Below are 12,389 nucleotides of genomic sequence, written 5' to 3'. Positions count from 1 at the left end.
AATAGTCAAAGTCATTGATCAGTCAAATTAATTAATCGGTATTCTGCCGTGCATGCCTTAACACATTGAGTGCCAGCGACGTCATATCTCGTTTTATTAGCCCCCCCACTGAGTGCAGACGAGGATTAGTATCGTTTTATTTTTTTATTAGCCATCTGAATTCATATTTCATCAACAGAGTCTCCCGTTGGTACAGCAGCCCCTGTAGGAGCTCAGAATGGAGAAAAGCGCCCCCTATCATCTATCCCTGTGTAACTGCAGGCAGTCGATTAGACTGACCTGGGATCTGTAGAGGTGGAGCCAACTGGCTCCATTGTGCTGGTGATGGATCTGATGATGAGGGATCTGATCGCGAGACTGAAATCAGCCTGGAATATATATTTACAGCAGCCAATAATCAATCAATAAGCGTGATCGATATTTGGAATGGCGATCAGGAATTGGAATAATCTTTTTGGAGAACATCTGATCTAAGTTAAGGAGTCTGTTACCAGTCTTGGGGTAATCTGAGCTGTATTCGCTGAGATAACAGCGTGTCCCCCATGTGTGATGTGGCTGTTTAGCTGTGATCGCTGATGAGGAAATAAGATAATCGATTTTCAGCTCTCGTCTATAGTGTGCATACGTACACATATACTATCGATAATCTAGCGTTTATTTGAAAACTATTCATAAATAGGCAGAAAAATTACAAAGTTTTTGTGTATTCTATAATATTCCAGTAAATGTCTTATCACAGAATCTTTATTTTCCTTAAACGGGGGCTTTTCAAAATGCTATAAAACTAAAATTAACCGATAAAAAAACAATCCGTTTCGACAATGTTGACTGCAAACGAGTCATTGATAAGCGACGGGCAGATTAGACACATAGCCATCATTTAAAACATAGATTAGGCGTTTTTAACGCTAACATTGAAGTGGGTGGCGGCATTCAAGGAGGTTCCGGGGCACCGAGCTCCGGCAAGGAAAGTGTTAATGGTGTCCATTTAGCCATATCAAAGTCCCAGACGGTCTCCTCCTCCCTCTGAGTTGTCCTATCACAGTCCCAGACGGTCTCCTCCTCCCTCTGAGTTGTCCTATCACAGTCCCAGACGGTCTCCTCCTCCCTCTGAGTTGTCCTATCACAGTCCCAGACGGTCTCCTCCTCCCTCTGAGTTGTCCTATCACAGTCCCAGACGGTCTCCTCCTCCCTCTGAGATGAGTTGTCCTTGCTCTATGCTTTTCAGGTTCAACACTGACCCGTCCATCGACGTGCTCCTGCTGACCACACACGTGGGCGGTCTGGGCCTCAACCTGACTGGTGCAGACACGGTGGTGTTTGTGGAGCACGACTGGAATCCCATGAGGGACCTGCAGGCCATGGACCGTGCCCACAGGATAGGACAGGTACGGTCCCTTGACTTGATACAAACGGGATAGGAGAACAACATGCAGAAGGGTAGAGTACATGAGGATTCTAAGACCAACGTAGAAGGGTAGAGTACAGAGGATTCTAAAACCAGCGCAGAAGGGTAGAGTACATGAGGATTCTAAAACCAGCGCAGAAGGGTAGAGTACAGAGGATTCTAAAACCAGCGCAGAAGGGTAGAGTATATGAGGATTCTAAAACCAGCGCAGAAGGGTAGAGTATATGGGATTCTAAAACCAGCGCAGAAGGGTAGAGTATATGGGATTCTAAAACCAGCGCAGAAGGGTAGAGTACATGAGGATTCTAAAACCAGCGCAGAAGGGTAGAGTATATGGGATTCTAAAACCAGCGCAGAAGGGTAGAGTATATGGGATTCTAAAACCAGCGCAGAAGGGTAGAGTACATGGGATTCTAAAACCAGCGCAGAAGGGTAGAGTATATGGGGATTCTAAAACCAACGTAGAAGGGTAGAGTATATGGGATTCTAAAACCAGCGCAGAAGGGTAGAGTACAGAGGATTCTAAAACCAACGTAGAAGGGTAGAGTATATGGGGATTCTAAAACCAGTGCAGAAGGGTAGAGTATATGGGGATTCTAAAACCAGCGCAGAAGGGTAGAGTACAGAGGATTCTAAAACCAGCGCAGAAGGGTAGAGTATATGGGGATTCTAAAACCAGCGCAGAAGGGTAGAGTACATGAGGATTCTAAAACCAGCGCAGAAGGGTAGAGTACAGAGGATTCTAAAACCAGCGCAATCAAAAAAGTCAATCCAGCGCAATCAAAAAAGTCAACAAACAAACTAGATTCTTGTACCGCATCTCCTCTCTGGTAAACAAGAATACCCTGAAGACTCTAACAGGAGCACTCATTCAAGGGTACTATGACTATGCTTGCACCTCATGGTACCAAAGCACCTCAGAGGCACTAAAAACAAAATTACAAACATCACAAAACAAACTGGTCAGACTACTGCTTGACCTTACTACTAGAACCCACCTCACCCCTGCCCACTTTGACAACCTAGGATGGCTTAGAGTAGACGACAGAGTACAGCAACTTGCAATGGGCCTGGTCTACAAGATACACTACACCATGAAGGTACCCATGTACATGTCAAAATACTTCCCAAAGGTCAGTGAATACCATGACCACAACACCAGAGGGAGCTCCACAAATCATGTTAAACCCAGATTCGGCTCAAACAAGGGACTAAACTCGTTTTGCAATTATGCCACATCAATATGGAACGCCCTACCCACAGCTGTAAAGGAATGTGAATCACTACCCATTTTCAAAACCTCTCTAAAAAGAGCACCTACGGGAGACTACAATTCGAAACTGGCCCTTGTAAATGTCCAAACCCAATGTACAGTTTCCCACCCTGCCTACCCAACCCCCCACCCCACCCACCTCCAATGTACAGTTCCCCCACCCCACCTACCCAACCTCCTCCAATGTACAGTTTCTTCCCCCTCAAATGTATATAGACTCTTTTTGTACTCTCAAACAGTACTGTATATTTGTATGTCATGTATGTCATATATGTTATGATGAATTGAAAATGGGGGACCCTGATGTAAACAAGACGAAAGTCTTTCTCTGGTCTGCATCCCCTTAACAATTGTGTATATTGAGCTGTACTGTATTGTTTGTACCCATTCTGCAATCTGTTAAAAAAAAATTCAATCAAGGGTAGAGTACATGAGCATTCTAAAACCAGCTTAGGACCTGAACGTGGTACTAGGGATGTTCGATATTGGCTTTTTTACCGATATCTGATATACCAATATTGTCCAACTCTTAATTTCCGATACCGATATATGCAGGGTTTCCCCCCCCAAAAAACTGAATAATTTCAGGTAATTAACATTACATATCTCTTGTCGTGGAATTAAATTTGTTCTTATTTGCTTGCCTGGGTAAATAAAGGTTGCATAAATGTAAAAAAGAAAATCAACCGATACAGATAATTTCCGATATTACATTTTAATTCCAATATTGACCGATAATATCGGACATCCCTACTTGGTACGTTTGTCTTCCTCCTGGAATCATGAAAACATTCTAGTATTTTTGTCCTGAAATGAGGCTGTGAACCATTTTACGACCCACAGTTTAAAAGACATGCTGACATAGATCATGAAGAGACTAGAATGTAGACCGGCTGGAACAGGCCCTGCGGCTGGGCTGAGCATCCTGGCATTAGGTCTTTGTTCTATTCTAATAAGGTAGAACGGTCGTCTGGTAATCGGAAGGTTCCCGGTTCGATTCTGGCTCTGCCCGGCAGCGTGTTGAAGTCCTTGAGCAAGACTCTTAACACATTAACTGCCACGGAGTTTGCCCGTCTCATACCACTCTCTGCCACCACTCTAAGCCTATGGAGATGTTCACCTTCTTTGCAGGGCTATAACTTTTTAAATTGTATTGCTAAATTGACATTACTATGGCCCATTCAACATCGATTATCTATCGTTCAGGATGTAGGAACGTTATACCTTTTCATTCATAGATTCATACGAAAATACCGTCTAGAATATAAATATGTTTTTATCGTTTTCTGCAGTAATTCCTAGAACGTGAGTTATAGGCATAAACGCATATATAGATTATCAACTGCAGTTTGTTGCCGATACACGCTATATTAAAAATGTCAACTGTACATGAGGGGGAGGGGTCGTTTATATTTCCGTGATCGTCAGTAAATGCTTTATGTAGTATGGGTGATATATTGATCAGAGCAGTTTGCATTAATAATAATAAACAATCATGCTGAAAATGACGTCAGCATCCTCTTACCGTTCGCCGATGAGACTGGAGGAAAAAGATCCCATTTATTTGACGTGGATTGACTAGATCCATTTCCGGTTTGTATAATAATAAACGCCCAAATCATATCGATTATTGAGTTATGGCAGCGATCCATATACACGGATGTGTGTCTAGAGTCCCGCATTTCCCCGGTGCACGGAGATCACCAGAGATCCATTTCCGGTTGTAACTCGCCCGTTCACCACCAGGCGGCAGTATTGAAGCGTTGCAGAGTTGTGCAGGCTCCCACTGTATCAGCCGAGGCTGGGTGAGGGAATTATGAATACCATAGCGAAAAAATTAAATATGATCTCAATAACGTCGTACGCCGTCGAATGGCGGAATTCGCATGACCTTGAAACCCGTCGTACAACGTGATTGGCGGTCAATGTGTTAACCCCCAACTGCTCGCAATGAGCAGATTGGCACTTTGCATGGTTGCCTCTGCCTTCGGTGTGAGTGAATGGGTGAATGTGCGGCAAAGGTTGTAAAGCACTTTGGATAAAATGCAGTCCAAGATGCAGTCCATTATGAAGGTGATTAAGATGAGATTTACTGTTATTGTCGTCATGGGGATATTTTTCTTGAACTCTGTACTGCAGATTCGCCATAAAACTTATCATGCATACAACATGGTAAAAGGCAGCATCAGTAAACTACATATCTCACTAGATGCAGTGTGCGATCCATAGCATGGTCTTTGGGTGAGCCAACCAAATAATCGCGGAGGAGTCAGACTGTTGGAGGATACTGTGATCGCGGACGTTAATGTAGTAGCCTATGTATGTATGTGACAAATAAACCTCTTGAATCCTGTCACATATTCAATCAGTTTCAGTAACTACAGAACACATAATACTAGACAACTCACTTGTTGAGGTCCGGCCGTCTGGACGGTCTGGGCTTCCACAGCACATTCCATGATAAAAAAAAAAGTATCCATTTAATTAGATGATGGATCATCATCCAACACTGTCTACAGTATCTAATCCTATCCTGTGTTCTGATACGAGTCCGACCGCAGCGCCGGCACGGTCACCGGGCGTTGTAATACTAATAATAGTCGCAGCAGGCTGCAGCGCCTCCGCGCTCCGAATGGTAATTGCAAGAATAGCATGCATGTTGCCATATTACGTGTGAATTAGTGCGCAAATCATTAATCATACATCCAAAATAGCATACGTTTATTATTATACACGATGATGATACAGAAAATTACAGAAAAATTATAAATGCATGGCAAAAGTAGCATTTATTTTCAGTAATTTAGAGACCCCGAGGGGAGCTTTAGAGACCCCCAAGGGAGCTGATGTCTGATCTAGGGGAGCTATAGCTCACCGAGCTCCCCTCCTGGATCGCACCCTGACTAGATGACTCGCAAGCAATACGCACACATTCACTCATACTGACGATGGCAGCGTATTGCACAACCACCTGTATTCCCCATTAGCGTTGAGAATCCTAACGGACATGGGCTGGAATGAAGGGTTATAACGATTTAGCCTGCACTTGGTTATCTATTACCAGAAGGTGTAATGTGCATTGGGCCGCTGCCATCTTTAGTGTTAGAGATTTACCCTTCGAAACTACCACAGGTGATCCATCTCATTATATGAACAGTCTCGGCTTATAATGCACTCTTAAAAAAAAAAGACTGTGATAAAGATAAAAGTGGTAAGTGCACTATTAATGGGGTTCTAATCCTGCGCATGGTCTCCTGCAGAAACGGGTAGTGAACGTCTACAGGCTGATCACGCGAGGGACGCTGGAGGAGAAGATCATGGGTCTGCAGAAGTTCAAGATGAGCATCGCCAACACTATCATCAGCCAGGAGAACACCAGCTTGCAGAGCATGGGCACAGACCAGCTCCTCAACCTCTTCACCCTGGATAAGGTCAGACCCTTGCACGCACACTGGGTAGTGTCTAGAGACCCTGCCTTGGAGAGAAAGGATGTTTTTAATTTTGTAGGCAGCAGAAACGTTAGGGTTGCGGCTAGAAATAGGTTTATAAACCACTTTAGGTGACGTGGAGAGTTATGGCTTCGCAGCTCGGCCAACAAGCGACGACGCCCTTCTAGAGCACTGCTAATGTCCTCCTGGGTGATGGGATCTAGACGCTACCTGTAAACTGGCTCATTTCTTTCATAAAACGCATGCTTAAAGTGACATGCACATTTCCTAGATGACACACATTTGAGCTACAATACATCTCGTGTCTGACCACCTGTCTTGACTCTCGTCCCGTGTGTTTCAGGGTGAGAAGGGCGAGCCCTCGCCATCGACCTCAGGGAAGGCCTCTATGAAGTCTGTGTTGGACGGCCTCGGAGAACTGTGGGACCAGCAGCAGTACGACACAGAGTACAACCTGGACAGCTTCATGCACTCACTGCACTAGTCTCCAGAACCTCCCTCCCCAACTACCAGCCCAGCGGGACCCGGACGGCCTCTAGGATGGAGCCCCGTTAGACCCCCCCCAGTAAAATCCAACTGTTTCATTTCTGTGGCCACGGCTCGGAGTCTGCCTTGTCCTCTTCTCACGACCAGTGTCTAGTATTAACTGCTTATGACTTTATAACCCCCTACACACCATAACATTCTTACCATCAGCCTCCCGACATTAAAGCCTGAGAGTTGTGGCATGGTTTCTGACCCATCTACACAGTGGAGCAGCATTATGGAAGCATCTGGACCCAGTGACGCCTGGTCTTTCGTCTGTTCCACTTTTAGTAACAGTCCTAAAATCACCCAGACATGCCTCTCAAGATTTCTGTGACTTATCGATGCACATTTTGTATAATCATGTCAAGGGAAAGACTGGGATGTGGAGCTGGCTAGAAGAACCACACATGCATATACACACCCCCCATAAGCACATTGACATGACTGGGCTACAGAGGGGGGGGGGACTCCTAATGGTAGAGTCTGTCCTGAACTGCTCATTCTAACTTGGTGAAAGTTACTTGGAGAAAGCACTGCACTGACGCAGCATTACAGACTGAATCTTGCGGCTCAGGTCAAACTTGGTACAGCGAGACTTGTCACAAAATAGTTTTAAAAAAATGATAATGCAGACTTTGTAAATATTTCTGTAAGTGCTGCTTTTTGTTAAAGCTGGTGGAATTGTAATAAATTCTACAAACCTTTTCAGGTATGGGTGGTTGTTTTTTTGTCTATATGTAGGTTTGGGAATAACAAATGCATGAATTATGATCAGGATATAATGGATACATTACTTGAAGGAGAATGCCACCCTTTTTAGGTATTGACATTATGTTCTTCCTGTGCCCCAGGACAGTTCAGTCAGTATTTGTGAACATGCACCTCTCTCCTGACTGATTGGTGATCTCACTGGGATGTAGAAATCTGGAGCTGCTCCAGAAGATGAAGGGGGCTCTGATTTTTATGAGGCCATAAAAGGTTTGTGTGAGCTCTTACACCCACATGAGGTTTATATTCTAGCATTGCTAGATGGTTTGAACCGGAATTAAAAAATAATTTGGTTGTAGGAGCTTGCACAAACATTTTGTGTCCCCGTTTGGTGGTTTCTCTGATTTCTAGCTTTAGGAGAGGTGCATGTTCCCAAATGCTAACTCAACAGTTCTGAGGAACAGGAAGAATGATGTGTGAATTCTTAAAATGGATGGTATCCCCCTTAAGGATCTCAATGTTGTCAATCTAATAACTGTTGATGGTGGCAAGATTCAGTTACAAGAAGATGATGGAAGGTAACGTTTCACGTGTGTTGAAGTGTTTCTGAGGGTGTCCAGTAGAGGGCGTGGTCACGCATAGGGGGTGATGAGTCTAAAGATGAATGAGTTGGGATGGATGTCTTGACGGGGAACTGTTGAGTAATGATGTCACTCAGTCCTCTTAAATCTACCCGACGATGCAAAGCATTCAACACAATCATCTCCTTGCCGTAGACTAGCGTTGGCGCTAACATTATATGTGGGGCGGCGTGGCTCAGGGGTAGAGCGGGTTGTCCAATGATCGAAGGGTTGGTGGTTCGAATCCCGCTCAAGCCCATGTCCATCCCACTGCTGTTGTGTCCTTGGGCAAGACACTTAACCTACTTGCCTCGTATGAATGTGTATGCATGTGAATGAATGTTGGTGGTGGTCGGAGGGGCCGTAGGCGTTGATTATTCGCCACGCTTCCGTGAGTCTGCCTCAGGGCAGCTCTGGCTGCAATTGTAGCTTACCACCACCGGTATGACTGTGTATGAACGAATAATGGACTCTGTAAGCTCTCTGGGGTGTCACGAAGAGCGCTATATAAATACAATCTATTATTATTTATTATTATAGCTACCAGAAATATCCACTAGCGGATGTTACAGCTAACCCTACCCAACTACAAAATAGGATGTGTTGAATCCCTGGTCATGGAATTGCATGGCACTGGTGTATTCTAGATGGGGACCGTAAACTGGGGAAGTTGTGTTGTATATTAGGGAATTTACTAATTAGTTTAATGTATGTTTTACTACTTCATACGACCACTTGTCCAAAAGCCAGACTGTTAATACTTTCACAACCTTCGTGGGCTAAAAATAGAGGAATTGCAAGTCTTTAAAGTAATTGGACGTATTCATGGAGGTTAACGTGAGGGCCAGGGTGGGAACCCTGACCTCCATTAGAACAAGAAGGGTCTAAAGTGTGGGACGGGGGCGGGTTTGATGTGACCATATCACGGATGAGGGAGAGAAGTTGTCAATGGCCATACTGTAACGCCGGGTATTAAGTCTGCTATTTTTAATGCTGGTGCATTGCATATAGCACGTCTCATTCCGCATAGCACATTAGTAAGATTGTCCTGCCTTTGTCACGAGCGAGTTTCCGCCTTGCATGCATGTTATTCTCTAAAACCAGATTTTGGGCTTACTGCAACAAAGATACCACAAGACACATGTGACTTGTAGAAACTGGGGTTTAGTAAGACAGTCATGCTTTCTCCTGGCATCTACCTAGCGCTAAGCAGCAGAGAGAGAGAGAGAGAGAGAAAGGGACTGAAGAGGAATGTCATGCAAAAGACCACAAGGTTTCACACCGTCATACAACTACGTTTAATCAGATTTGCTTATTAGTACAGAAAAGGGAAAGGTCAAGGTGGGAACTACAAACTGAAGGAGTAGTGGTAAGCATTAGCAGCGTTGAGCTCCATGTTTTCAAATCACAGTTTTAGACTGCAAATAAATCAGACAAGCATAGGTCCAAGTCAACAATCTCCAAAAAGCCTTGTCAATATGGAACCAGTTTCAAGTCTGGAGTTAAAAACTTATAAAAGAAAAACACGGATGCAAAAAATTAAATAAAAATACATTTCAGAAGTAGGGGGGGGGGGGGGGGGGAACAAGATATCAAGCACATTAACATCTTTTTTCATCTATTTTGAGATCACAACATGGTGACGAGACCTACACGTGTGTACCGACCCAGAGAGAGTATCGCCATGAAGCAGTAGTGAATATACAGTTTACTATCCAAGTCTAGTATTACATGAAATACAGGTATATCTATAGAGAGGAATATATAAGATGGCCTCCATCACCCCAAGACATGAGAATCTCCACCTACCAGTCTTATATTGTCCCTTTTCGTTGCACATAGGCTACAGTTGCTTTTTTTGTTATGGTTTAAATTGTTTGTTTAGCAAAGGGAAATAAACAAAAATAAGGCTAATAAGTAAAGGAACTATGGACTATACCTCCCCCAGGGAGAGAGAAAACATTGGGCTTGCACAGTACACCAGGCCTGTTTTCTAGCATCACCTGTATAAACTGGTAGAAAAGGCAAGAAATAACATTCTTCTCACATCAATGTTTTACGTCTTCTGTATTTTTGGTACTACATGATAGAGCAAGGGATGTTAGAACATTTCATGACTGAAGCTTAGGTCTTTATTCCAGACAGAGGCATAGATTGTCACCCCATAATGGCAAAACGGAAGGCGAGTGGAAATTGTCAAATGAAGATTTGTAAAGCATGTGATAAAAGGTTAGGGAATATAAATGCAGGCATATTTAGAAACTGCAGGGATTCAGACCAATACCTCATTAATGCAGACTCTACAATGGAAACATGCCAAACCCCTCACCCCCCACTAAACCTAACTACACATTGTGTATCATTTACATTCATACTTAAATACAATCACCCTGGTGCATTCTGGGACCATATCGCTATCTTTAGGTTTGAGGGTGACGTGTAAACAATGAAAGTGCAGTATACAGGAGTTGCTGCTTTGATGCTTCATGTGTATTGACATCTCATGGCCATACAATGTAATTTACTCGTGGTGGGGAGTGAAGTACTGTAGTATTAGTTATTGTTGTGTTTTGTCCAGCTTCCACAATATCACAACATTGTATGTATGCTCCATTCTGCCATTTTATTTAATTGCCTGTTCATTTACATTGCCAATCACTTAACATTACCAACCATCATTGTGTAGTTTTGTGTCGTTTTTTCCTTTCTTTTTTCTCCGTAGATCATTTTCACACTAATGTAAGCAACATCAGCGAAGTTAACACAAAGCTTAGCATTTCAAAAAATCTAGACACTTTAGTAACAATATTACAACGTTTTTTTTTCAGCTTCAAAAATAAAACAAAGTGAACAAACGAAAAAATAAACTTTTTAAAGAATTAGCATCATAAAATTAATTTATTCCAAGTAAAAATACAAAATAATATTAATGACATTGACCAGATATGAAAGTCTCCCCAAGAAATAACTATTTATGGTTGAGAAATAAGTCTGTAAAGAAAATACGAAATAAAAATGAAAATATGTAAATATGTTTAAATTCTTATTTTTTTAGCAAAACTTTCTAAAAATAATGAAAATTTCTCAGTACAAAGGCTACATTACTACTGGAAGGTACTAGCATGTAGAGTAGGTAAATACACTGTAGAAAATGATTTTTAGTGAATCACAATGCTTGCAATGAAAATAATTCTGCAATAAAGATTTGTGCCTCTTTTTTCTCATTTTCTTCTTTTTTACAAACAGTACAAACAGTATTGCACATTACAACAAAGAATCAAGGTTCTTAGCCTTAAAAAAAGAAATGGGACTAATTAAAGTCTTGCGTGAATAGAAGGCCACCATTCAATTGATGCACCTTGGGGGCTTTCGATCAAGTTAACAGTTGAAACACTTGTCTTGTTTTGAGTTAAAAATAACATTCTTTTCTCTCTACCTCCATCTGTTAAATGACTCTCAGAAGTCTATTTTTTTTCTTTTATCTTCCAACGATATCAGGCTAATAAATCAGGGTTATGTTGCTTTTACAAAAACAAAAAAGGGAGCACATACTTTTAGGAAACATAAAAAAGTTTTCTTAAAAAAATAACATGAACAGAAGACCTCTTTCACAATTCTGGTCAGCATAGTAAATGATTATAAATATACAAAAAACGAGGGAAGTATCTTCAGTTTTTTTTCCTAAGCACCTGATATTTCTAAAGATTTCAATTTATTTTTTTGAGAACTCAGTGTTTTCCTCAGATCACTACTGCTTATTTGTTTGTTTTGGTGACACCGTGGCCTTTTGACGGCAATTCAACCAGTGGGACGCTCACTCCATTCTCCTCTGTAATAAAGTAGACGGTACTTTAGCTAACTACGTCATTTATATTAAAGTTATAAAGCTCTAGCTCCTTCAGTTGTCGTCATTTTCAAAAAATAAAATTTAAAATAAAAGCAAATAAGCATGATAAAAATAAAATCAACCATCTGTTAAATCATCTCTCGAAGAATTAAATTAATATATATATTTTTTATCTGAATAAACTTACTTAGAAAATATCAGTTTCTCTCCTAATATATTTCAAAATTGAGGTATTGCAAAAGATCATGTCAGTCAGAAAGCAGGCTTTTTCTTTTTTTTTCTCTCTCTTTTAACAAAAAGAATTGCTGACTGTCGAAAAAAACTGTCCAGATACAAAGAGTAGTGCATAACAAATGTCTATTAAAAGAGAAGGAACAAAAACATAGAAAACCCTTCTGGGCGCCGGGGAAATAAACATCACAAAAAACACACCCAGAATTCACTTTCATAGGGATACTTATTATTACTCAGGGTTAAGCCTCCTTTTTTTAAGTCTCTTTTTTTCTATCAGTAAAAAAGTATCTTCTGTTTAGTTTTCCATTAGCTTTTTTCTTTT

The 12,389-nt window shown here is 41.7% G+C and overlaps 1 protein-coding gene across 1 annotated transcript in view; it reads left to right on the top strand.

The window, feature by feature from the left end:
• The window catches only part of btaf1 (BTAF1 RNA polymerase II, B-TFIID transcription factor-associated), a 127,803-nt gene extending 120,451 nt beyond the window's left edge, over positions 1 to 7,352 (top strand). The window contains exons 36-38 of the mRNA XM_084321482.1: positions 1,229 to 1,388; positions 5,942 to 6,112; positions 6,474 to 7,352. Of these exons, the coding sequence (XP_084177608.1) occupies positions 1,229 to 1,388; positions 5,942 to 6,112; positions 6,474 to 6,614 (472 nt within the window). The 3' untranslated portion in view covers positions 6,615 to 7,352. The remainder of the gene's footprint in view (positions 1 to 1,228; positions 1,389 to 5,941; positions 6,113 to 6,473) is intronic.
• The last annotated feature ends 5,037 nt before the right edge of the window (positions 7,353 to 12,389 follow it).

Source organism: Notolepis coatsorum, assembly GCF_963971535.1.
Source record: "Notolepis coatsorum genome assembly, chromosome: 9".
NCBI lineage: Eukaryota > Metazoa > Chordata > Actinopteri > Aulopiformes > Paralepididae > Notolepis > Notolepis coatsorum.
This window is presented reverse-complemented; position numbering and strand designations above follow the sequence as displayed.